General features: G+C 48.4%; 1 protein-coding gene across 4 annotated transcripts; it reads right to left on the reverse strand.

Moving 5' to 3' along the window:
* Positions 1-135: 135 nt before the first annotated feature.
* LOC310692286 (myocardin-like) lies at positions 136-26,571 on the reverse strand. Of its 4 annotated transcripts, none has more exons than XR_014518711.1 (15): positions 26,256-26,571; positions 25,103-25,188; positions 16,910-16,975; positions 16,590-16,648; positions 15,696-15,771; positions 14,611-14,760; positions 12,823-12,971; positions 9,771-9,890; positions 8,754-9,022; positions 8,488-8,632; positions 5,759-6,151; positions 4,534-4,671; positions 4,189-4,243; positions 1,940-3,783; positions 136-1,582 (listed from the first exon to the last, which is right to left on the reverse strand). XR_014518711.1 is itself a non-coding variant. In XM_083472977.1 (14 exons), the coding sequence occupies exons 2-14, from the start codon at positions 25,155-25,157 to the stop codon at positions 3,347-3,349; spliced, it is 2,112 nt and encodes a 703-aa protein (XP_083329103.1). In that variant the 5' UTR covers positions 25,158-25,188; positions 26,256-26,563; the 3' UTR covers positions 136-3,346. The 4 variants fall into 4 exon arrangements, 2 of the variants coding, with proteins under 2 accessions (XP_083329103.1, XP_083329102.1); XR_014518712.1 differs by having other exon boundaries at positions 8,488-8,635; positions 26,256-26,562; XM_083472977.1 differs by having other exon boundaries at positions 136-3,783; positions 26,256-26,563.
* Between the last annotated feature and the right edge of the window lie 50 nt (positions 26,572-26,621).

The following is a 26,621-nucleotide window of genomic DNA, read 5'->3' on the forward strand; positions in this document are numbered from 1 at the left end:
CTTCTTGGGTGTTGTGCATGATTTCTCCAGGCTTACTGAGTTTCTCCTCCACACAAGCCCTGTACAGCGCCTTGAACCAACCTAAGCCAATTTCACGAGGGTATTATAAAATACAACAACAACAATCCACCTGTATTTGAGGCAGCGAGAAATGGTGTTTATTTGGAGACAGCAGGCGATGGAAGGTGATGATGATTACAATGCTAAAGGTCTCTGTGTTGGAAGAACAGGGTACACACATTGCTGTCTTCTTTGCCAGGCTTAACTTGGTGGCTTTTTCCATGGCAGCTTTTCTGCTTGTGGAGAACAATCGGCTGGATGATTTTTAAATAAGCAGAACCCCACAAGTCTGCATGCTGAATGCCAAGAACCCTGCCCCCCGCATCTTACGACTGGTTTACCCTAGCCGATGAGTTGCCATGTCACACCCATGCCACACATTCCATCCCGAGAAAAAGAATTGTGGGAATGGCAGCTACAATTCCCAGTACCCTTAAACTATGGTTCTCAAGATTCTTTGGGAGGAAACCATGTGTGTTAAATGTATGATGTTACCAGGAAGGCAAAGTCACAGGCCTTGTGTGCACTGTTGGCTCTTGGGCAACAGGAGTACAATGGAACCTTGGTTCTCGAACTGCTCCATTCCTGAACGTTTCAGCTTCCAAACATCAAAAACCCAGAAGTAAGTGTTCCATTTTCAAACGTTCCTCGGAATCCAAACGTCTGACACGGCTTCCGATCTGCAAAAAGCCTAGCTGTCAGCCAGAAGCCACGCCTCGGAATTCGAACCTTTCAGAAGTCGAACGTCCTTCCGGAATGGATTACGTTTGACTTCCGAGGATCCACTGTATGTGCTTTGAAGTGGGTGTTTCTTTAATGCCTACACTCTCAAACTGCCTTCACTTTCATACAATCCAACTTGGCAAGTCAACAGTGTGGACAGTACAGAAGTGAAAGTGTTTTACAGCTGAAATGACTGATGCAGCAAACTGTTCTGAGGTTACAGAGAGAGGTACATAAAAAAGAGGACCCATGACCCCTGCAGGGGGAGAGCTCAGCTTCCCTCTGCCTTTGCTCTTCAAATTATGGGGAATGCAAGTTTTCTTGCCAGTTTTGGCCCTCTCCTGCATGCTTCTGGTATACAGTGCCTTTTTTTTCTTACTACAGATATACAGTTATACAGTATCTGTATGTATGTATATGTGTGCATGCACGCATGCATTAAAACCTGAGGCTGAAAGGCTGCTCTGGGGAGGGGAAGCTATACTTATGATGTCACAGGTGCCCAGCCAGTCAACGGTCTGCACAGCCCCTTCTACTTCAAAGCAGTAAAAGTACTTTCCCCTGCACTTGGTCCTCAAGAGAATATTGTTTGTGTGAGACAAGACCGGGGTGAGTCCGCTTTTTGCAACAGAGTGGGTCCTGTTTTTATGTAGGTGTAGAGACTGTAGTTTGAGAGTGTAGCTGCAGCAGGCACACCCTAATAAACTATGTATGCTTTGAAACATTAGGCAATATTATCTCAGTTTAACTTGTCATACCTTCTTCCAAAAACTCCAGAGAAACACAGGGCTCATCCACACTGAACAGGGTATTCTAACAGAGAATTCCCTCCGCTATCACCAAACTAGGGACTTATGGGGCAAACAGAAATGTGAATAATGATTTATAGGCAAGAGTCTGGGAGGTTTTTTCTTTAGTCTTGCCAGTCTCCCCAGGAAAACCTGCTGTTCACTGCTGAATCAGAACAAACGCCAATTGGGTTTTCAGCAGATTGACTTTGTTCAGATTGGGCAGTAAACAGGGCGCTTTGCTGGGGAAACCCACAGGACAAAAGAAAAACCTCTCAGACCCATGCCTAGAAATCATGGGGCAAACAGAAGTGTGAATAATAAGTCCTTAGCTTGGTGAGAGCGGTGGAAATTCTCTGTTAGAATACCTTGGGCCAGTCTCACAGAACCACAATTTTCAGGGATTCCAGTAAAGATGGAATGGCTATAAATTAAAGCAGAATTAAGCCTTTGCTTAGATGTTTCCACATGAGCAGTTTCCATAGCTGTGCCCGGATCCTGCCACAAGCCCATTGGCCTAAATGTCCCAGCAACCTTTGGCTACCAGGATATGACCCACCACTACCATCATCTCCCTTGTGAAAACAGATCCCTCCATATCCAGCTCCCTTTGGGAGCTTTCCCACCCCCGCACCCCCAGATCAAAAATAAGTGGTCCTGAGTCCTGTGTCTGCATATGCACCCTCTTCTTCGCAACACCAAGAAAAAATGACAGGGTTAGAATGGCATGAGCGGTTGAAGCTGCATTTCGCCTTTCCAATCCCATCTCTCTTTGAGCGGCCACAAAAGATGGTTCGGTCCCCAACACAGATGTTTTCATCCCTCCTGCTCGCCCCTTGCTTTCAGTAAAACAGGAGGTTGCCACTGCTGGTGTGGCCCATTCAGGGCAGCCCCAGGAAATCTTAGCTTCTCCCTCAATGTGCCAGGGGCTTGAGATGGCACAATCCAAATTCTTTCGGAGCTGGCACTTCCTCTGTTTAGCTCAATAAAACGATGGTATCTCCCCACACCAAGGTAGAACCTGCATTTCTCATCCTAAGCCAGCGTGCATCTAGATCTATGGGGCCACGCAGATGTGTGCAGAGCTGGTGTTGTTCTCACGGTTCAACTGAGCCAACATGACCTCTTGAAGATGCTTTGAGGGTAGACCACGGCACTTCCTGTTCTATTAATGACTTCTGGAGTTGAAACGATGCAGGGCTCCAAGGTTCAATGTAGTGTGACCCATATGCCAAAGCTTTCATTCAAGATGGCTTCCAAAGTTGTTAAGAACCCAGGTTCCAGGGAAGGTGGTGTTGAAAACTGGTGCCCTTCCAAACCATTTTTTTTTTAGAACTGCTTCACAGTGGCATGGCAGAAAGGCACACATTTTAATTCATCTCCAACGTTTGTAAATGTCCTCGATGTCTTGAACCATCCTGATGCAGCAGGCTGGCTGGACCACTGTCCTTGCAAATATTGGTTTCATCCATCTCAAGCTAGAGACATCACTGAGGACAGCAAAGGGTTTCTGGGGCTGTTGGGCCATTGAAGATGAGATGCCTGCTGCTGACACAACCCAAACATCAGGGTGCTTAATTCTTCTAAGAGAGCAACTGGACTTGGCATGAACCGAAACAAAACCACCCGTGACAATGCTTGACGTTAAACTGCTCTCTCGTTCTCACCCATTCAAGGTGGTACCCAGTGCCGGCAAGGCCTTACAGGGCATGCAGAGGATTCTCCCCCTTTCCCTCCAGGCCTTGGGGTCTCCGAATGGGCTGCTAGCACCCTGCCTACCACTGCTCCACCATTAAGTCTATCATGTGGTTGACGCCAAGGTCGGTTGAATCAAAGAAGTCCGTGCAGAAGATGCTGCCCCCAACAGGACTGGTGGAGCCGAGGCCTGATGCTGAGCCCGAGGTCAAGGCCTCTAGCCAATCGACTGGGTCAAATCCAGCACGGGCACCGTTTCCTTGCCAGGCATCTGGGGGAGATGGGGGCATCTCCAGAGAGTCAGGGGAGAAAACAGAGGACAGTGAGTCCAGCGACGCAGAGGAAGAGGAGGCCGTCGAGAGGAAGTCGTAGGGACCAGGAAAATCAAAGATGGCGGAGGTCACCAAAGGAGGTTCGCTGCTGGGCCGCGGTTTCTTTGGTGGTGATGCTTCTTGAGGGGATGGGGCAACTCGATCAGGGACTTCTGGGTTCAAGGCAGGTGCTTGAAGAAGGTCACCTGGAGCAGATGAGGAGAAACAGGAGATGAGGAGAAACAGATGAGGAGAAACAGGATATAACTCCTAACCCTGAGCTCGTTCAGATCTAAGCCGCGCAACCTGTTTCTGTGTCAGGACTTTGCACTGGAAGGCATGGCTAACAGTGGCTTTGGGCATGTGCAGAATACCTGCCGCTCACCATTGAGTAACCCAACAATCCTGCCCCACCTGTCTGGGGTTCGGGGGTTATATTTCCAGGGCAGAGAATATGATTCTGAAGCAGGGTTTGAGCCCCAGATTCCTAGTCTTCTGAAAAAAATGTATCATTGCCCCATTGGCTCCATTCTTGGAGCTTCTCCCATAGCAAATTGTGGTTTACGGCTGCCCCCTGCCGGTAAGCTGGGTTACGGGGGCCACTTCCTCACCTGAACACATCAGCGGTTCCTCTAAGATATCTTCGATCGATTGGCTTGGCACCAGCTGCAGACAGGGAAGGAAAAAGAAGAGCAGTTACAAAGGGATCCCTCACCAAGCCCAGTCATTCAGCCAGCTCTGGGGCAGGGTCCTTTTTTGTACAGGGGTCTTCTATGCAGTGATGAGTTTCAGGCAGGGGGTAAGCTCAATATGGCCTAGATGCTCATCCTATAAATTTGTTTTCAAGACTTCAGACTTGGAACATGTGGGATAATTACAATTAAAAAGGGGAAGAGTTCCTCAGTGCATGTGCAGAGGTTGGAGAAGCCCAGCTGGGCCTCCTCGCCCCACAGTACCTGAGCTTTCTGTATGGCTTCTTGGAGCTCCTCCTCCAGGGACCGGGTTCCTGGCGCTGGGTCCGGGGGGCTGGCTGTTATTTCAAGGGGCAGCTCCATATCAGAATTAATCGGCTCACAGGAGGCAGGGCACAAAACCTAGCAGGAAAATGGAGGAAATACAAAGTCTAGCGTTTCCTGCCCCAGACAAAAGCCCTCCCTGCTACCAGCCCCACTGATGCTACCCAACCAGGGCTAAAGCGGACTTCTTTTAAAATGTCCAATGCTCATTGGTTAGCAGCTCATTGGGTGATACGCCCCACAAGCCCCCAAACGAAGCCCTGCCACATGCAAGGTGCATGGAAACACGTGCCTCTGTGGCAAGGGTTTTTGGGCCCAAGCCTTAGGGCTGCCAGCTGCTGACCTTTAATGTCTAAGTTATCTGAGGCAACAGGGAGACAATTTGGTTTTTGTCCCCACCCCTTGCTAGGAGACACCATTAGCAAAAGGGCCATCCCTACTTATTTGAGCAACAGATTAAGGTGGGGAAACAAGCAAACCAGTACTCCCCTAGCAGATAAACACGCAGTTCATAGGACACAGCTCTGTATCAGCTTCTCTAGCCGAAATGTTCTCTAGAACACTTGGGGGGGTTTGAATTTAGAGAACAGATGACAGCGGTGGAGGTGAGGCCATGGCATGTGGTGTGTATTATGCATGTTATGGAGAGAAGGTGCTTTTCTTTCTCCCCCATACTAGAACTCAGGGTCACCCACTGAAACTGACTGGCGGTAGATTCAGGATGAAATAAAGGAAGTCCTTCTTCACACTCACACAAATGCACAATCAACTTGTGGAACTCCCTGCCACAGGATGTGGTCATGGCCTTAAAGGCTTTAAAAGTAGATTAGATAAATCCATGGCTTGTTCCGCGGCTATTAACCATGCTGAAGCCTAAGGTTGCAGCCTAAAAGGATGGAGTCTCCATGTTCAAATGCACCTGAATCCAGTGGGAAGAGGGGCTGTTGGACTCATTTCCTGCTTCCCAGAGCAGCTGGTTTGCTACCATGGGGAGCAGAATGCTGTGGACGTTCTTATGGCCCAGCAGCCCTCTAGAACTGCAAATCTCAGATGGCCTCTCTCCTAGCGCTTTGCTCTAATCGATTGGGATAATCTCCTTCACACAGGCAACCCAGGAGGCCCCTCACTCTCTTTTGGATCAGCTGGAGAATGCTTGTTTGCTCACCATGAAGCCATCTTCCATGCCGTCTCCTTCCTTGGCGCATTCTCTCTTGGGGATGTAGGGCGGAGGTGCCCCCTGCTGGCCGTGGGGCAGTAGTGCTCCCTTGCGGCGGTTCTTGATCCGTTTGTGCATCTCCAGCTCCACTCGGAGGTCATCGTCATGGTGTTTCTGCTCCCGGTGGAGTTTCAGCGCCAGGCTCTCAGCCACCCGCTGCTTCTCCCGCAGGGCCTGGGCCTCCTCCTCTAGGTCGGAGGGTGACAAGCGGGCGCTGGAGAGCGGGACAGGTGGGGGCTTGGCCCTGGCCACCTGGTAAGGCTTGAGGCGCTCCAGCAGGGCTGGCTTGGTGCCAGAAACAGGGAGGCCTCGCTTCCGGAGCTGCTGGCGGAGTTCGGAGACCTGGGAATCAAAGCAGCGGCCAAAGGAAATTAAGGCTGGATCTACACTGATTGTAAAAATGCTATAAAAAACAAGCAATAATAGCTCTTAAGACAATTTCTAATTGACGACGGGTCGCTGCTCTACAGCACCCTCTGGTGTCACATTTTTATAATGCATTTTTAACATTATAACTGGCCTGTGTACGTTTGCCCTACAAAAGGTACTATAGAATATTACACAAGATACCAGGAATGGTCAAGTGTCAGGCATGTGGGATCTACTTTGCTTTTTATAGGACTCTTCCTCACCCCGCAAAGATGGAGCATGGTGCAAAAGACTGGCATTCAGCATTAAAGAATTCTGAGCCCGGGAATTTGCTTTGAATGCCAGAATAGAACGGAGATCACAGTCCTTCCATGCAGGCAACCCATTCCTGGTTTTCTTCCTCGCTTTCGCTGTTCATCAGTATAATTTAGAGTGCAGGCCTAGGGGTCAATTCATTGCAGCTATTGTTAAACAACTGACAAGTCAGGAAACCTTGCCGATCTATTGCAAATCACACAGCCTACTGCCCACCCCTAAAATACACACGTGTGTGTGTGTAGCATTGTTTTATTGTTACATGTTCCCTTCCCTGAGCAATAAAAAGATCCACGACAGCACACTACCCAGGCTCCGCTTGCTCTAGATAATATTAATATTAACATGTGTTTATCAAGTAGGGGGATAAGTGAAGGCATGTGTAGCATGCAGACTTTTGCCAGGTGGCAGATCTACAAGTCCCACCACATTAGATCCCTGGAGAGAAGCACCCAAAGAAATACCTAGAGATGCTTCAAGCCCTCAGTTAACTTAGATCTCTCTTCTCTCTTTCTGCCTCATTCTGTCTTCCTTTTGTTTGGAAGCAGGGAAGTCCGGCCCTTTAGGGAAATCGGGGCACTGCCCCACTGACCTTAGCCTGCAGATCTCAGCAAAGAGGAGCAGGAGGATGGGGGGCAAAACTTAGTTATCTCTGCCTGTCCTTGGCTCTAAGCTCCACCTGCTCCTGGCCTCTCTGACTGTGGGCACCAGACGCCAATAGTTGGGAGAGAATGTGTCTCCCCTTCCAAGCTCAGATAGTTCCTGGGCCACTCACCAAGAATCTGCCAGATGAAAGGAATGGCTGGTCAGCAGCCTTCAAGGGGTGGTTATGACAGGCAGGTGAAGTTGCACATACCCTGCAGTCTCATCTTAGAAGATCAGGAATTACCAAGGGGTATAATTCAAGGATGGAAGCTTCCCAAGAGTTCCCTGCCTTCATTTCACAACTCCAGGTGTCCATCTTTCTTTCTTTCTTCATATCTTTCCCCCGCTACCCTTTTATTTCTTGGCTTTTGCTTGCTTTTGTTTTTTAAAGTCCTAAAGTCTAAAGTGGCTTCCTAACAAAAAAATGAATAAAGCAACCACCACCAAATAAAACAGAATCGGCAGTAAGCCGTGGGAAAATACCATTGAAACGACAGCTCTGAAATCAAAGGCGGCTTGGGGTTAAAAAGAAAAATAAAGTCTTAGTCTGGTGCTTTATTCTAATCACTAGTGCAGGGACCAGTCCATAATCGGGGCACCAGCACTGAAAAAGCCCTTGCCCCTTCCTCACCACTTCGGGTGAGGTGTTTTTAATGTCTGGCATTTTATTATGTTTTTATATGTTTTGGAAGACGCCCAGAGTAGGCAGGGTATGAATAACAAAGTTGTTGTTGTTGTTATCTCGGATGGCAGAGGGCAATCAGAGAAGGGTTTTGGATGCAGATCTTAACTCATGGGCAGGTGGTTCATGGGAAAGGAGGAGGCCTGTCCTCCTTCTAGGTGGAGAGCCTCAGGCGCGGGTGCAAATAAAGCCCTCCTGTCTTCTCCATCTGGCCCATGGCAGTTCCCTCTAGGCCACTCCCTTTGGCCCTGCTCTGCCCCTTCCCAACAAGACCTTGTGCCTGGCTGGACTGTGTCCTTCCACCCTGACAGTGCCTCTTGCTCACCTGGATGGAGGGGGGTCAGGGGTGAGATTATGTGAAGAAACCTCTGGCTTTTGTGTGAAGAAAGGAGCAACATCCATTGCTCTGCCCGCTTCCTGCCTCTGCCCCCCCACCTTGCCCATGTGGCCCTCATAAAGTTGCCCCCTTGTGCTGATGATTACGTGCCCCTCCTCTAGATCTTCCCATCTAACCCGGTTCTTTGGAAGCCTGGCTCTCACCGCAACAGAACGGCTGAAGCGGTTATTTGCAACTGGACTTGATTTGCAGAAACCATCTCTGAGAGCGGAATTCCGCCCACGCAGAATCCGATGTGTGTTGGCCGGGAGTCCTCCTGCCCCAACTCACCGTTAGCTCCTCCAAGTTGGCAGGCAGCAGTTCCGGTTTGGGCGGCGAAGGGGAGGTTGGCGCGGCTGGAGAGGGGAGAGGGAGCGGGTGAGGCCCACTTGGTGGCGCAGGCGTCCCAGCGAAGCTCAGGACCTGCTCTGGAGCACTGCTGGGCAAAGGGAGAAAAGAGAGGCGTTGACGCTGGGTTTCCCCATCCTAATCTTCTCTCCGGCCTCGCTAGTGTGCTTTTGTCTCGGAAGAGCATTCCCGGAAGCAAAACGGCTTACCTGGCTGGGACAGCGTGCACGGCACGGACGCAGAAGGTGGCTGGCGACGTGGGCGTGGGCTGCTGCTGGCTCATGATCTGGAGCTGCAAGAAGACCTGCTGCTGCTGGAGGACGCGGGCGTAGGCCGCATCCATGGGAACCGGCGCCTGCTCCCCCTTCTGGTCGGGCGGCATGTACTGGTGGTACTTGAGCTTCTTCACTTTGGGGCGCGGTTCCTTGGCCTTCTTGGGGCGCGGGGGCTTCCTGGCCTCAGGGACCTTGGATGGGGCCTGTGGGAGGCATCAAAGTGTGTGAAAGAGAGCAGGAACGGGACTCTCAAAAGACAGTGGTGCATAGTGGTTAAAGCAGGGGGGCTTTCTAGAGCTAGGTAATGCTGCTACCTTGGGCACCTAAATTCTTGGGCCTTCAGAACATGGGTTAGCAGCAGAAGGAGAGGTCAGGGGCCAGCCTCCAACTGTCCTCCCTGCCACAAAAGAACATCTGACTCTGTCCTTATGCAGGAGCAAAGGTAGGGGGTGAAAACCAGCCACCTGTTTGTTTGTTTTTTGCATAGGGCTATATTGATTCACTTCTTTATTAGCCTCCCAACTAAAGTAGGGATGTATAAAAGGCAGAAATATTCAAGAACCCTCAGAACAGGTTTTGTACGGCGGCAGCACAAATGCCAATAAAACCATTTCAGTCGGTGAAAAGCAATAAGGCAGACTTAGCTGGGCACCTGAATGGCAATGAAGGCAGCAGCGGACATGTTTTCCCCCTGAGGGCAGCTGTGGGATGTAGTTGCTGCCTTGCACTCCCCCAGAAACCTTTGCTCACTTTTTACTACGTGAAAATCAGCAGGGTGAGGAGAGGAAGTTTCCCTACAGCCCTGTTCAAAATAGGCAGCTATCTGGATTCGGCCTGCAATTCATCCTGCACCAATTCATACTTTTCTCTGATAAAAGAGAAAGCAGTGGACTTCTGCTTCCTCCCCAACCTCCCCCCACCGCCCCCGTTCCTGCTCTTGATTGTCTCTACCTTGAGGAGTGAAACGGAGGGCTTGGCAAGAGGGCTCCCCCCTTGGGGAGGGAACTCAGCCTCAGAGGTGGATGAGGACACAGGAGGCAGCTGTTGATCCAGGATCGGAGGGAGGTCCAGCTGCAGGGAGAAGAGGGAGAAAATGGAGCCCAAGTACCCTCCTAGCTCCCAACTCCTGCACCTCCTTCTCAAAACTGGCAGCCCCCAAACTTTCCTTTCCTATAAAGCCAAGCCTCCTTCCCTTCTGAGAATTAAGCTTTCATCTTTCCCATCAGCTGGCATGCCCCAGTTTTCCCTCTTGTGTATAATTCCAGCTGAGAAGGAGAAGACCTGCAGCAGTGGGAACAGCGAGAGGCATTGCTTCTGGGCAGAAAGTGGGACAGGGCTATAAAGCATCAAAATCGAGATGTGGAAAATATGGAAACAAAGAGGAGAGGCAGGACTCAGATGTGGAGATATGCTTCAGAGATCCAGATTGTGGGGTGGCCCGAAAAATTAATGATTATAATTTGGACTATGATTTGGTGTTTTTTTATTTTAATTGGACTATTATGATTGGATATATTAATTGGATGTTTTTATTGGAAAATCAATAAAAAAAGAAAGAAAGTGGGGCAGGGCTTTGAAGGAGGTGGTAGGGGGCTGGGGGGGGCGACGGGGGCTGGTTTGCTATACCTGCCCACCATGTCTAGCCTTAAAACCCTACATTCTGTCCTGAAGCCTAGAATGGGAATTCTTTGGCATGTGCACAAAGACGCACGAAATATAACAGCAGTTGAGGGCAGGGTGCTGGTCTAGGTGGGCCTGTGGCCTGACCCAATAAGCTTGTCTTGTGCTGAATGCACTCTTGGGGCGGTGTGGAGGCCGGGGGAGAGCACAGCACACAGGCAGTGCTGGCTTCAAGATTTGGGCAGTGTGGAGGATGGAGGGGCTGAGTGCCCAAATAGCACCTCAGAATAACCTCTTCAGATAAGACAGGCAGCATTATTTGTTAATACTGGGAGTAGTAGAAATCACGTTACAACCAAAGGTCAGTGCCATTATTCCCAGAATTGCTGCCCTGGAACAATCTCTCTCTCTCTCAGCCTCCAAAGGCTTCTGACCTCCCCAACCCTCTCTAGAACCAGGAGTAATTTGGGAGTGTGTGTTTCCGGTGTGAAGCTGGGGGAAGCCAATGGTGGTGCCAAAGGTTTTGGCTTCTAAGTGAAGCAGAAATGACTCTTGGGGTGCAGGATTCTGTCCTTCCATCCCTGCCAGTTCAGGCCTCGGTGGGTCGCACATGTAAGGGTTTGTTGGAGTGGCAATCGAGGTACTGAAAGTGGCAACTCTAACCTGAAACTCCCCACCACCACAAGAGCAGCAGACTGGCAGCAGGCCTGGTTATGTTAACTACTGGTTAGTTCTGCTGTGTATAATTTTGAGAGGGGCAGGTATTATTGTGTCCTGCAAAAGGGAAAAAGAGGCCAACCCCTCACAATTCACTCATCATTGTGATTCTTATGTCCTGCAATATTCAATGATGCTCTGTAGAGGGCAGCACAACCACATCATATACAGTAGTACCTCGGTTTAAGAACAGTCCAATTTAAGAACTATTTGGTTTACAAACTCCACAAAACCGGAAATAGTATCTTAGTTTGCGAACTTTACCTCGGTCTAAGAACGGAATCCGAACGGTGGAAGGGCACCGGCGGTGGGAGGCCTCATTAGGGAAAGCGTGCCTTGGTTTAAGAATGGTTTTGGTTTAAGAACAGACTTCTGGAACGGATTAAGTTCGTAAACCAAGGTACCACTATATATTTATTTTACTTACTTGGAAAGAAATATTATAGATTATTTTGATTGATTGGTTGATTTTACGACTTTGCTTTTCCAATATTTACAACCTTTCATATTTTGGAGTGTATGTACAGCGGTACCTCTACTTACGAACACAATCCGTTTCGGGGTGCCGTTCGCAACCCCAAAGAGTCCGTAAGTAGAGCACCACTACTGCGTGTGTACAAAGTGCGACAGAGCGCTTCTGCACATGCATGAAGCACGCAGATCACTTCTACGTGTGTGCACGTGGCGAACCTGGAAGTAGACACTTCCGGGTTTGCTGCGTTCGTAACCTGAAAAGCCGCAATGTGAAGCAAACGTGACACGAGGTATGACTGTACTTGGAAGTAAACGCATAAATGAAACTTGGACTTTAAGATTACTCCAGTTCTTTTGCAAATTCACTAGGCCTTTTTGACAACCCAGTTTGTCCGCTGTGTTTCTGTGTGGAGCTGGGCCATAAGCCAAGGGAGGTGTGGGTATCAAGGGCTGTTCTTAACAAAAGTGTGGAGACCGCTCAATAAGGAGGCAAACCTTGCACCTCAGGAGCCATTTCTGGCCAATCTGTTGTACAAGCCATGCTACCACCTCACTTCACATGAAACTCCCAAAAGGGTGAGAGGCAGCGGTGGCTGGTAACTATTGGAGCTGACGAGATGGTGATGAACAACTAATGGCCCCGTTTGCCCTGGACATTTAAAGCAGTACCTTGCCACTTTAACAGTCATGGCTTCCCCCAAAGAATAACGGGAAATGCAGTCTGTGAAGGGTGCTGTGTGGAGGCCCCCTATTCCTCCTCACAGAGCTACAATTCTCAGAGTGGTTTAACAACCGATTCTTCTTCCCGGGGAAATCCAGGAATTGCAGCTCCATGAGGGGAATTGGGGATTTCTAACAGCTCTCAGCACACTTAACCAACTACAGTTCCCAGAATTCTTTGGGGGGAGCCGTGACTCTTTGCAGTAGCATGATATTGCTTTAAAAGTATAGTGCAGATGGGGCTGGAGTCAACTTATTCTGGTCTTTCCTCCTCCCTTTCAAAGATGAAGTGCTCACTTAAACAATTCTCAGACATGAGAATCAGATATTTAATACTGAGAGGGAAAGCTGGACACTTACAAAATGTTACATTTCCAGGAGTATGCACCAAGCGCCCTGTTCTTATCCTCTGTTCCCCCTTTCATCTCATGTCTCTTCAGCATGTACAGGTGAGTTCTACGCAGTTGCTTACCTGAAAGGCCGCCGTTGCGGTGGAAGGGTTCCCATGGGCACTTCCAGGAGACAGTGCAAAGCACGGGGAGGAAGAGGAGGAGGAGGAAGACGAAGAACTACTGAGATCTTCCTCAAAGGTGAAGGAATCAGGAGCAGCGAGAGTTGCATCTGCAGACGTTTTGAGTGAGAGAAAGGAGGGGCGGCATTATTATAGCAGGGAAGAAGAAGAAGAAGAAGAAGAAGAAGAAGAAGAAGAAGAAGAAGAAGAAGAAGAAGAGGAGGAGGAGGAGGAGGAGGAGTTTGGATTTGATATCCCGCCTTTCACTCCCTTTAAGGAGTCTCAAAGCGGCTAACATTCTCCTTTCCCTTCCTCCCCCACAACAAACACTCTGTGAGGTGAGTGGGGCTGAGAGACTTCAGAGAAGTGTGACTGGCCCAAGGTCACCCAGCAGCTGCATGTGGAGGAGCAGAGATGCGAACCCGGTTCCCCAGATTATGAGACTGCCGCTCTTAACCACTACACCACACTGGCTCTCAAAAAAAAAAACTGTTGTTGTTTCTCACATAATTTTCACACCGTTGTTAGTTTTTCACATCGTGAAATCCAGGGATGACTTAGGGGCCTGTTCCATGTCATTTGCCCAAGTGCAAGGATACCTAGTTCTGGCCCTAAAACATGTGACTGGAGAACGGAGGCGGGGAGGGGGAAAAGCAAACACACACAAACAAACAAACAAACAAACACACCATTGTCTTTGTCACCTTCCAACTTGTGGAAGGTGGCTATCTGCAGCAGGGAGCCTGTTGACAGAGTCTCCTCATACATTTTAGAACTCTGGAAAATCAAGAGTTCTAGAAGGTGAGTCCCTGTGTATACAAAAGGCTCCTTGCTGCGGAAGCTCACCATCCATGAGCTGGAAGGCAATTGAGAACTGTGACTGGGTAGAGCTTGTTTGCTTATACTTGCAGCCTGGCCCTCGCCCCCAGCCACACATGTTTAGCTCATGCATTGCCTGAGGAGGGAAGGAGGGTGATTTGATGGGTGCTAACAGAGCAGCCTATCCATTCTGAAGGAAATCAGCCCTGAGTGCTCACTGGAAGGACAGTTCCTGAAGCTGAGGCTCCAATACTTTGGCCACCTCATGAGAAGGGAAGACTCCCTGGAAAAGACCCTGATGTTGGGGAAGATGGAGGGCACAAGGAGAAGGGGACGACAGAGGACGAGATGGTTGGATAGTGTTCTTGAAGCTACCAGCATGAGTTTGACCAAACTGTGGGAGGCAGTGGAAGACAGGAGTGCCTGGCGTGCTCTGGTCCATGGGGTCACAAAGTCGGACACGACTAAACGTCTAAACAACAACAAACAGAGCAGCAATTGGAACCCTGCTCTGCACACATTCCATCCAAGGAGCCGAGGAGTTCCAATTAGGCAGCCCTTTTGCAAACCTTTTGCAAACTGCCCCCCCCCCCAATTTCCACCACGTTTCTTCTCATAACAACCTCGCGCTGTCAATATTCCCATTTTGCAGATGAGAATGAGGCGAAAGGCTGCATGCCAAGCCTGGGACAGAAGCAGGATCCAAACCCACTTTTCCAAATTCCGCTCCCTAGCCCTCCCTGGAATTTGCTCTATCCTGTTACAATTCCTCCTGCTGGGACTGCACCAGAGTCCAAGCGCTTTCCATTAGGACCTGCCCCTCCATAAACAGTCACCGGATCCCTCCTCTCTCCCAGGCAGGATTCCCCGTTTCCACTCCATGAGACAGGAGGATTCCCCAGTAAGGAGAATGCCAAGTCAAGTCCTTACCTGCCATAGCATCCTTGATACCTGGATCCAAGGAGAGGATGTTTTTCTTCACCAGCTCAAGTGGTCCAGGGCGGTGTAGGATCTTCTCACTCAGGTCTTCGGCCAGGCGAGCCTTCTTGTCCTGCAGCTCAGAAGGGTCCCCCGGAGACACTGCAGTGAGAAGAGCAACTATCAGAAGAGCAGGCTTGTGGGATCAGGCAAGAGGACCCTGCAGTCCAGAATCCTACCTCCGAACAGGAGCTAGCCAGATATTCCTGGGACAAACTCTGCAAACAACGTTTGAGGGATGTAGTCATCCCCTGGGGTGACCTGGAAATCCAGTTGGAAATCCAAGGTCCATTTGCCTTATTTCCACATCAATTTGTGATTTATTTTTAAAAGAAGTCCACTGAAAAATAATATGCATATTTCTCCTAATGTGTGCATTTTTAAATGCTATTTTGCATAATATTTTGCAAACAATTTCCCCTAATGTAATTTCTGCACATTCTTTTCGCTAATTTGTGTGTTTTTGCACACACTTCCCTCCTAATGACATGCATTTTATCTGCTCCTTTTGGTTTGCGATCTGAACCGCAAAATTCAGAGAAGCACTGTGAGTCCTGGAAGGCCTGCTTCTTGCCCTTGCCCTTTCCCACCAGGCCTGGGAGGGCAGGGCCAGGACGGACTCCAGCTACGAAAGTTGAGGCTGCAGAACAGATTCTTGAGCTGCAGTACTGCTTAGGGGTTGTTCTTGCTGTTACTGATACTAATTTTTTGTATCTTTATTTTAGACCTGATTATAATTTATGTGGAAATTGTTCAGTATGGTTGTGTATTCTTTGATGTCTTACTTATTGTTTATGACTATTTTTGTTGTAATTATGTGTTTTTTCATGTTGTGAGCTACCTTGAGCATGGTTTGATTTGTGGGAAGGTGGCATACAAATGAAATGATATGTGTTTGTATGTATGTATGTATGTATGTATGTATGTATGTATGTATGTATGAATTTCAAACAATAGCTGCATTCTGGTGAATTAGGCAGGCTCACATTAAAACATAAGCCAAACCAAATGCCTCCTAGGCAGAAGTTGCTCCTTACCTTCTGACAGCTGGCCCTTAGCAGTGCTGGTCTTGTGGGGCCGGGGCGAGACTTTCAGCTTGGCAATCTCATTGGCCTGAGGAGAAAGAAGCAGAGGAAATTTTAGCATCCTTAGCCAGGTGCTCAGGTAGAAGAGCTAGCAGGCATCTTTTGCTCACTTGGGCTCTGGAGAACCACCGCCAGTCAGAGTTATGCCTTCCAACTTTTCTCATACCCAGGAAGACCCTACTTCAATTGCAACCCTGCAACGTGGAATCCACGTTTAATTTTTCAGCTATTCACGCCCATGGCCAATGCATAGAAGAGAGAATTTTGGTAGCTGTACAAAAATCTGCACCACCAGACCCTACAAAATGTCATATTTTTTTTATAAAAGTCCAAAATGCCTGCCTTCCATTGCTTCTGCTCTCTGTCACATACACACCTCTCTACTTTTGGGCTGGGCTGCCTCCAGGCCTGAGCAAAACAACCACTAGCAATGGCTCTCTTCCTCCAGTGGTGGGATAGAAATGCAGTAAATAAATAAATTAAATTAAAAAGCACCTGCTATTTCAGATACGCCTCTGCTGCCGTACATAAATTAATAATAAATTAAGCACACCACACTGTGCTTAATATATTTTTATGTCTTTTTATTTTACAATAAATGATGGTGGTGTTTTTTTGTTTGTTTGTTTTTGTTTTTTTGCATTTGAAAGTTTGGTCTGGACCACGTTCCTGCTTGCACACCACACTCAGGTGCAGTGGCCTCTTGCTTCCTGCAAAGTCACTCCTTGCTGGGAGATGGGTGCTTAATAGAGTCCGTGAGCAGTGGGCTCTCACAGAGTCCCATCAGACACTCGTAGCGCTGCTTCCCACACATTGTTCAAAGCCTTGAGCCCAGCTGGTACTCACCCTGTTCTGGCCCTGGGTCCCATTGGGCTGCGAGAAACTTGCAAGGGGTTTGTTGAGTGCTGGAGGGTTGATAAAAGGGAGCATGTTAGCAAACTCTAGAAGAAACTGCCCTCCCTCCCTGCTGATTTTGGCCTGCCGCTCTGTTGTTGCTAGTCCATAAAGAAACAGGAAAGAAAAGTGGCAACCTTATCTCAAGGTTAGAAGACCAGCTCTTCTTTCCCTAGCACCCACCCACTGCTTCATCCATGCAGAAATCCCCTTTGCAATGTGACTCCCTTCACTTTGCACATTTTTGCAAAGGGGTGCGAGGGAGGGCTCACCTGGGAGTAAGTGGCGTTTGGACAGCTGCTCTTGGGACCGCCGGTGTTCCATGCGCAGCTGCAGAACTGCAAGGGAGGTGACAATATATGAATAATGGTGATTACTTTATTCACCTCGGCCAACAAGCAATAAAAAAAGCAGTGAAAAATTCAACTCTTAAATCATTTGGCGCTACCCAACCTCCCACCAGAAAGCTAAAATGAAGCCAATAATTGATATATAACTCCAGATTACTGATGTTGACGAAGTTTGTAATCACTTGGGCTGAGAGTTGTTAGGAGATTCACTGCCCAGAGCTAACAACTCTCACTACTCTTAACAAACTACAACACTCAGAATTTGGTTTTTTTTTTGGGGGGGGGGGATCCGTGGCTGTTTAAAGTAGGATCACAGCGCTTTAAATGTATGGTGCAAATGTGAACAGGCCTATTTGCCCAGCTCCTACTACTCAGCTGCATTACGAATCTAGCACTGTTTCCCCCAAAAGTTCTTCTCTGGCTCAGAATGCATAATTAGATTTTTCAGGGGTTTGTAAATCCCAAGATCAGTATTCAAACGAGCTGCTGTTGCAATCACTATACAGTCATACCTCGGGTTACAGGCGCTTCAGGTTGCGTTTTTTCAGGTTACAGACGCGCCGAAACCCGGAAGTACTGGAATGGGTTACTTCTGGGTTTCGGCGGTCACACATGTGCGGAAGCACTAAATTGCTCTTTGCGCATGTGCAGAAGCTCTGAATCGCAACCCGTCCATGCACAGACACGGCGCTGTGGGTTGTGAACGCTGCGGGTTGCGAACGTGCCTCCCGCACGGATCATGTTCGCTGTGGTTGTGCTTTGATACGCTCCCCCTGCTCTCATCTGGTTGCAGTGGCGTAGCGTGGGTTGTCAACACCCGGGGCAAGGCAAGTAATTTGCGCCCCCTAACCCGTGGATTTGCGCCCCCTAACCCTAACCCCCAGATGTTGCGCTCGGTGCGGCCGGCCCCCCCTGCACCCCCATGCTATGCCACTGTCTGGTTGTGAGCTGCTTTGGCAAGCCCGTGTGGAAGGGCAGCCTACAAATTAAAGTAAATAGCTGCTACTACTACTACTACTACTACTACTACTACTACTGCCACCACTGCCACCAACTAAAGCCTGCAGCTTTGTAGATGCATGCAGAACATTTCTTTGCTGTCAACCTACTTCCTCTCAGTTAAACCCTTAACTACTTACTGTGATTACCAGCAGCTCTCCTCCACAGCTGATGCTGAGCACTATAGCTCCCAGGGGGGCAGTGCAGAAAAGTGAATATGCACAGCACAACCGTTACAAGGGCAGGAGGGAGCCCTTGGGAAACAAATGAAGGTGGGGTTTTTTTTGAGTGTGCACAAAGGTGCAATTATCCACTCCTGAAGTGAAGGGAAAGGAGTTTGCACTCACTGTGGTTTGAGATTTTAAAGTGACAAATAAAAGCAGGCTGATGAATACATGTTAGGCAGAAATAACTAAAACAGGTTACACCATAGAATTAAGGTATTTCGTGGTCTTAATCGGATTTCAAACTTGCAAACCAGCAAGGATCAAGAAGCTCTGGAGTCTCAAATGTTCAGTCCAGCAACCAACTGAAATATTGGATGCTACTTTCCTTTATATTTGACCACTGTTACTTATTCAGGGCTTGCTCCAGAGAGTGGCAATGCTGGGCATTTGCTGGGGCCCAAAGAGCAGCCAAAGGCTCACCTAACACTGTTACAATTTCCAGAGAATATCCAATAAGATCAGATGCAGCCAGTGATTTTTCTTATCTCCCACCTCTTCCAGCTTAGGGGCCACCAGTGAGGGCGCCATGCCCAAAGCCCCCCAAATCCTGTTGCTAACACAGTCAGTATTTATGTATACTGCATCACAGTACACATGATACTACACAGGTAAAAACAGAGAGATCGCTGGCCCCAAGAAACTTACAATGGGAGATATGAGGGCAGGGATGAAAAAATGTGGGTGCTGTAGTTGGGACTAAGGAGAAAAGTTAAAAGTCTATGGACAGGTACTTTTTGAGGAAGGGTCTGAAGGGAGGCAGGGAGGCAGCATAACATTTGATTCTGGGGAACTCAAGACTGTCCACAGTGCAGTGAATGAGATTGGAATGGAGTGAGCAAGATGTCTGTTGACTTGAAATCGAGGGAAACCGGATTGGAGAGATCACCCTATTCAACAACCCAGGGTGCACCCAGGTTTGCAAAGGAGTGAGGCAAGGTAAGGCAACACAATTCTCTGGAATTGCTTTTCAATAAAACAAACTGGGAACAAAATGCATCAAGCTTTTACTGCCTGCTGTATGATACTGGGTAATTCTACTGTGGAATTGGAAGGGGAAATTAAACTGGGGTGGGGAGAGAATCACACAAAACTGGCCTGGAAATGAATATATAAAAATGAAATGGATGCAAATTAAGTACTGCCCAGAAGCCTCTATTTAAACAAACAATGAAAAAATTGAAAAACTGGGAATTACATCTTGTTTGACCAACAAACGACTAAATGCAGCCCTTTTGGAGGCAAATCCAAGCATCAGAAGAAAGGTCTGCCTTAACGGAATAAATTCATAATTACTTGTCAATGAACAGCAAAATGAAAGCTAAAGGAGAAATTTACAACTCAGCACTGAAACCTCCTGTGGATCTATGCCATATAGTGTGGTGTAGAAGTCTGTTATACCTATGGCTGGTTGACAACATTAGCTGATGTAGTATGACAACATTAACTCGTACATAAAGAACTGTGGAACGATATATGCACATAATATTTCTTTGTTCCCATATGCCATGGGAGAGACATGACAGGGGACTGGTGTAAAAGAGCTGCAATATGAGGCCATCTATGATATCAAGTGTAGAAGGGCCAGCTATTTGGTCTGCCAAGCAAGGCAACAGGTGGACTTTCCCACAGTACAGAATAGATTCCCAGGAATCAAGTGCATCCCCTTGGCAGAAATAAAATGTGATGAGGTGATCCAATGACGAACCCGTTTGGTTCCCAGTGGAAACAACATGCTCAAGATGGAACGGAATGGCGAGGCGATTCTGTACATTCATGGAGGAGGAACGAACAAGGAAGAGCCAGATAGAATTAACTTAGGAGGTTCTGATTTGGACAAGGACAAGAGCAAATCTGCAACCTCCTTGGTTTACTCTGCCTCTTTTACTACCAACAGTGGATATGTGCCCCTTAGCATAACCGAGTTATGCTAAGGGGCAAAAGTAGATGGAGAAAGAAATGCAAATTTTGCCTGTGTACAGTAGGCTGGTTTCAGTACGCACTCATACACCCCTCTCTACACAGCCAAGCAAGAGGCATTGTTCAAGGACACATTCCAGCCAGGGGAAAACATTTGAGAAGGGTGCAAAGTGAAGGCAGTGAGGGGTGCGGCCTGGGGGAAGGGGGTGTGGCCTGGAGACAGCCCTGAGGGCCAGGTGAGAGGCCCAGAGGGCCACATTTGGCCCCTAGACCTGAGCTTCCCCACCCCTGCTTTAGTGCTATGTCCTATGCATTAATTTAACTGGTAATAAGGAGCCAGTGTGGTGTAGTGGTTATGAGCGGTGAACTCGTAATCTGGTGAACCGGGTTCGCGTCTCCTCTCCTCCACATGCAGCTGCTGGGTGACCTTGGGCCAGTCACACTTCTCTGAAGTCTCTCAGCCCCACTCACCTCACAGAGTGTTTGTTGTGGGGGAGGAGGGGAAAGGAGAATCTTAGCCACTTTGAGACTCCTTCGGGTAGTGATAAATCCAAACTCTTCTTCTAATAATTCTGCCTCTTTCTCCACCCACAATCCTTAGCATTTCCATTCTCTAAAGAGGCCAGGAAGTTGGGACAGAATTCTCACCATACTTAGAAAACTGCAGCTCCCACTGTTCCCTGGGAAGGGAGCCACGGCAATTTGAAATGGAAAGTGAATCAAGTAAGCCGGACCTGGATTACAGTCACACCACACATATCATATCACCTTAAACAATCATGGTGTCCCCCCCCCCAAGAATTCTGGGAGCTGTAGTTTGTTATGGGTGCTGATAAGTTATTGGGGAGCCCCCATTCCCCTCACAGATCTACAGTTCCCAAAACTCCCTTTGAAGAGGGATTGACTGTTAAACCACTCTGATAATTGTAGCTCTGTATGGGGATTGCCAGGGTCACCAGCACAGAGGCACAACTATAAAATAAGTCCAAATGCACCGGAAACTTAAATTAGTCTTGCCATCCCAGACCTTGGAACAAAAGCAGTTTTCAGGGCCCTTTAAAAACAAACAAAAACCATGTATATAAGCCCACAGAAATTCAAATGCTGCTGCACTGGGGACATCGCTGGGAAGGATAACCTTGTCCAAGCAAGAGCACCAAAGGGATATGGCTGAGCGGGTGAGCCCTCCCCTTGCTCTGCCGTCAAACAGCAGGCACGTCATACCTTTGGAGGGTGGGACTGCTGCAAGCGTTTCTATTCCTGTGCCCGCTTCTCTCCTGCCTGGGCATTTGTCCCGTTGTCAGCAGCAGCTGGGGTGACGCCACTCGCTATTTATTTAAAAGGCTGGAAACACAAGATGCCCCAGACTCCCAGGCCAGAGGCTGGCTGCAAGGACTGCTTGCGGGGAACCCACCCCCAAACTGCAGACCCTCCAAGTGTCCCTATTTTCCAGGGACACCCCAAATTTACAGAAGCCGTCCCAGTTTTTTATTTGATTGCAGGTCCCGCTTTTCCTTAGGATGTTCCTATTTTCATGGGAGAAATGTTGGAAGGTATGGAGTTATGTGACCTCAGAGCGAAGGAAATGATACAACTTTTAGAAGACATCTGAAGGCAGCCCTATATAGTTTTATTATGTTTTTATACGTGTCGCCGCACGGAGTATTGTTATTATTATCAATATTATGGAATAGGATGTCCCTATTTTCTTTGGAGAAATGTTGGAGGGTATGCAAATACTCAACATGAGGGGCAAGACATGGGGGTGTTGAGTGTTTCACCGCTTTGGGGAATTTTAGCCAGTTCCAGGCCTCAGTACCTGCATACACTCCACATACTGTACTTAAAGCATCCTGGGGGTTGTTTTAGGGCCAGTTTCCCCCCTTTTCTAGTCACTTCTGGGTTCAGTGTGATGTTTGCGTTGCAGTCACGCACATATTGAACGCGCATAAAACGGTTGTTGCCTGTAATCAATACACTGATTGAATGTAAAACACATTTTTGCATCAGTGCTTCACTGTAGGAGCCTTTTTGAGAAACCGGAGGAAGCAGGATAATTTACAAGTTAAGAAACAAAAGCTGCCACTGCACATAAACTATGTAAAAGAATGAAAGTTTACTACCCCAGCCTTCTCTCTCCTTCTTCCCCAACCTTATACTGTCTATATTATCAAACATAACTCATCTGCATAAAAGATTCTATGAATGGAAAACTGAGGCACGGTGTGTACTTCTATACTTCAAGAAAATCTTTGATAAAAACAATCTTTTAAAAAAGTTGTCACACATTATTCCTGTGACTGTACTCTGTTTTTATCTGTTTCTAATTCTAAATTGTTGCAACCTACCCTAGGACCTGCTGGTGAGGGGCCAGTAGTAGTAGTAGTAGTAGTAGTAGTAGTAGTAGTAGTAGTAAGTATTATTTAGGGACAGGAGAGATCATATTTTTCATTATTGTTATTATTCCCTAGCACCAGAACCAACACAGCCACTAATACACAAGGAAACAAGTGTCCCTGAATGCTCAGTGGGCCTTCCTTCATTAAAAATGGTCCCTGCAAAAGCTTTAGCAAACCTACCAATTAAAAGCAATGCTGATTTTCGTATGTCCATAATTGCACAAGCGGGAGCTATATGTGTGGAGAAATTACGAAGGGTGGTTTGTCACAGGAAAGAAACATGTGAGGCTCAGAAAAACACCATAGTTGCCACCAAGGAATGCCTATGATGCCACAGGCACGTTGACTGATTACTTGGACTAGCTGGGCCTGAACAAAATGGCTGCTGGACGCCAGGGTTAGGTTATGAGGTACCAACGGAATGGGAAAGTGACAAGTGGTCATGAGGAAGAGCATGACCCTGGTCCTTACAACTGACTCATATGGCTGTCACACACCATACATTTAAAGCAAATGATTTTCCTCAAAGAATCCTGGGAAATGTAGTTTGTTCTGGGTACTGGGAATTGTAGCTTTGTGAGGGGTTGCTCTGTGCTGCACTGTGCTTCCTATTGCCCAGTCTGGTCAAGCAAGTGGTAAAGTGACACATTTATTGGCTGGGCAGGGGGAAACCTTAAATGCATTCCTTAAAAAAACCCCAAAACAAACCCTTTAGATTTGAAGGTAATCCAGATATATTCAGAATCAGGGATGGTCCTCTCTCTGTTCTGCCTTAGATACCTCCACTTACATAAATAGGCAATGTCAAGTTGCCAGAATTAAACTCTGCGCATGTTCAGAGGCACTCAGTCAAAGCTGATGCGGTTTTTGAAAATTGAATATGCCAGAACTTCCCTTCCTTCACTCAGCCAGTGCACAAATCTACATGAAAAATTGAAAGCCTGAAGATGTATTCACAAATAAGTATCTGGTGCCCAACAGTAACTGAGCAGGAAGAGCAAACAGTCTCTCATGGGCTATGAATTTCTGAGGGAACATTTACTGGGACCTTTCGTAGGTGCCATAGGAGAGACACTGGCATACGAAGGTGGCATGCTGGCAACTTCTAGTATAAGACCCACATTGTGCACCTATGTGGTGACGTTGGGATTGAGAATATCATCAACCACATTGACTTCAGAGTTTGTTTCAGCCTTGCAGAAACGTGGCTGAGATGTGTTCCATTAAAATCCCCACTGATAGGGCCCTGAAGGGCTTATTTCGGAGGGAAGTGACACTCTGTGCCCTTAATTCAGTCCCCGAACTAGCGGAGTGGTGAACTGTTGTTACAAAGGGGCAATGGGAAAGCACTCTGCACATGCCTATAGACAACTCCTCTTTACTTGCTCCTAGAGCAAGACCTGACCAAGAAAACCTGGCTCAAGTTAAGATTTGGGGGAACTGGGCCTATGTTGTGGCTTCACGCGATGCAGTGTGGTGAGCCTGTTCAGTGGTTAAAGTGTTGGACTAGGATCTGAGATACTAGCATTTGTATCCCCACTCAGCCATGAAGCTCCCTGGATGACCTTGGGCCACTCTCTGTCAGCCTAACCTACCTCACAGGGTTGTTGTGGGGATTAAATGAGGAGGAAAAAAGGCGGGATATAAATGCAATCAGTCAAAGGAGCCAACTCATAGTGGCCAAGATCCCTTTGTGTCCCCCCACAATAAAATATTTGAGGGGGCTGAGCCTCCCCAAAGTTGATGGGCATTGCCATTCAAATGGTGCTGACACAAATCTGTCCCTTGGGCCACAATTCACCACCAGCAAGGTCTCCTGTGCAGATCAGAGACTTTGCTTAGCTTATTGACCTTTCCTGCAACTAGCAGAAGCTGGGAAAACTATTCAGAATAAGCAAATCTGTTACCAATTCTATCCATCTGCATTGTTTATTTTCTTATGTGTATATCTTATGTTGATTTCTCCCCCCCCCCCAAGCAGCAAACAGGATAAGGAAAACATAAAATGATATTTAAACTGTCTTGAAAACTGCAGCAGAAACTGTAGAAGCAGCAGTAAAACTACACAGAGCACCTATGATTTACGCACGCATGGGAACTGACATGACCTTGCTTGTAGAATGTGTCTTGCCTTGATTTATTTTTTTATAACTCCAAGCAACAAAATGCAGCGTGGGCTGTTCTCTTAAGAGGACAGGAAGGTGCCTTCTGCTTAGTCAGAACTTTGGTCCACCTAGCTCAGCACTGCCAGCTCTGACTGGCAAGAGCTCTGCAGGGTTTCAAGGCAGGGTCTTCTCTCACAGCTGCACCTGGAGGGGCTGGGAATTGAACCTGCGACCTTCTGCATGCAAGGCAGATGATATACTCCATGAGCCACAGCCTTTCCCTTACACAGCAGGATATCTCAGGAGGGTTCTGAGGAGAACGATTTTTTATTTTTAACGGAAGGTGAAACAGTAGGTGTTGAGGTCCCCCTGTCTTAGCCTGCCATAATAATTACCACCCTGCAAAAAGTCTATTTTAAAAATTTAATAGCACCAAGGTGCCTAAAGCCCCACTCAGATCCTACTTACCGGAGCGGAATTTGCTTCGGATCAGCATGGATCGTTCAGAAGCCAGGAGTGTCATCTTTGGAGTCCTTGCAGGTATAATCCCAAATCTGAGGTAGGCCCCATGGATATTCAGAAGAGGGGGAAACAGGAAAAGAGGGGAAATGATGAAGAAGTCTCCAACTAGGAGCTAGAGAAGCCAGCAACAGACCTTTTGAACTGAGTGCCTGGGCCTAGGGACGCAGAGTTGGATATCAGCAAGAGTGGAGACCTGGGTTGAACACCTGGGTTCAAATCCCAACACAGCCATGACTCTCATTGTGACCTTGGGGCGGTAACTTGCAGCCTCACCTGTCACCTACCTCACAGGGTTGTTTTGTAGATAAAATGGGGGGGGGGAGTCATGGATGCCACCCTGAGATCCTCAGAAAAAAAGGTGGGCTTATAAATGCAACACTTAATAAACTAATCTACCGTACTGGGTTGTCCTTGTAAGGCCAATGCTGTGTAAGGGTTAGCGACTACTGGACTAAGATTTGGGAAGTCACGATTGTTCAAATGTCTGCTCAGCCATGAGCTTCACTGGGTGACCTTGGCCCAGTCACTGTCTCTCATCCTAGCCCACCTCACAGGGTTGTTGGGAGAGATAAGTGTGATATATTGAGCCCCTCGGGGGTGGGGTGGGGGAGTGGGCAGGTGGGATATAAATCTAAACAAATAAATAAAATAAAATTTCGAGGGAGGGGCAATGGAGGGAGGAGCATTCCAGTCCTCCGGAGTTCCTTGCCGGGGGCGGGTGGAACAAAATAGCAAAATTTTAGGAGCAGGCAACTAGCAGAAACGCAGCAGCAGGTGGAGCAGTTCCGTCGCTAAAGATGCAGTTGGAGACGGGGCTTGACCTGTTGAGTTTTTGCCCTGTTTAAAGGGACAGGAGCCCAGCTGGCGGCGTGTGTGCAAGAAAGAAGAACGAGAGAAAAGGTTTTGTTTGCTTTTTTAATCACCTGCTGTCCGCCTGCACCCGCGATGCCCTCCACAGTGCCCTGCCTGTGCCATCGCCCTAAAGCCTCTTTCGAGGAACCCAGGAGTCCGGGCTGCTCCCTTCCGCTTCCCCGCTACAGCCCTTTTCAATGCCAGCCCCTTCCCCAAAGCCCAGGGGGACCCAGGCGCCCCGACTCACCGGAATGGACGGGGCAACCCTTTTCCTCCTCTTCCTCCTCCTCTTCCTCCTTCTGCTTGGCTCGGGGGGCGCTGGGAACCGTCCGCCCCCGACGGCTTCTCCGGGAGGGTCTGCCGGCGGCCTTTCCGGGGGGGAGGGGGTGGCGTCCTTCTTTTCCTCGCTGCCTAGGTGAGGATGGCAGCGGCGAGGGACGGCCAGGCGCACGGACCTCCGGAGGAGAGGGTTGGGCCGACGGCTCTGCCCCCCGCCTGGGGGTCGGACGCCACCGCGCCCCCCTCCCCGGGCAGCTGGGATGTCCCCGTGCCTCTGCCATGCGCCCCCTCCCCTCCCCGAGGGTGCCACCTGCCGCGACACCCGACACCGGGA

This window comes from Podarcis liolepis, assembly GCF_965112155.1.
Source record: "Podarcis liolepis genome assembly, chromosome: 13".
NCBI classification, from domain to species: domain Eukaryota; kingdom Metazoa; phylum Chordata; class Lepidosauria; order Squamata; family Lacertidae; genus Podarcis; species Podarcis liolepis.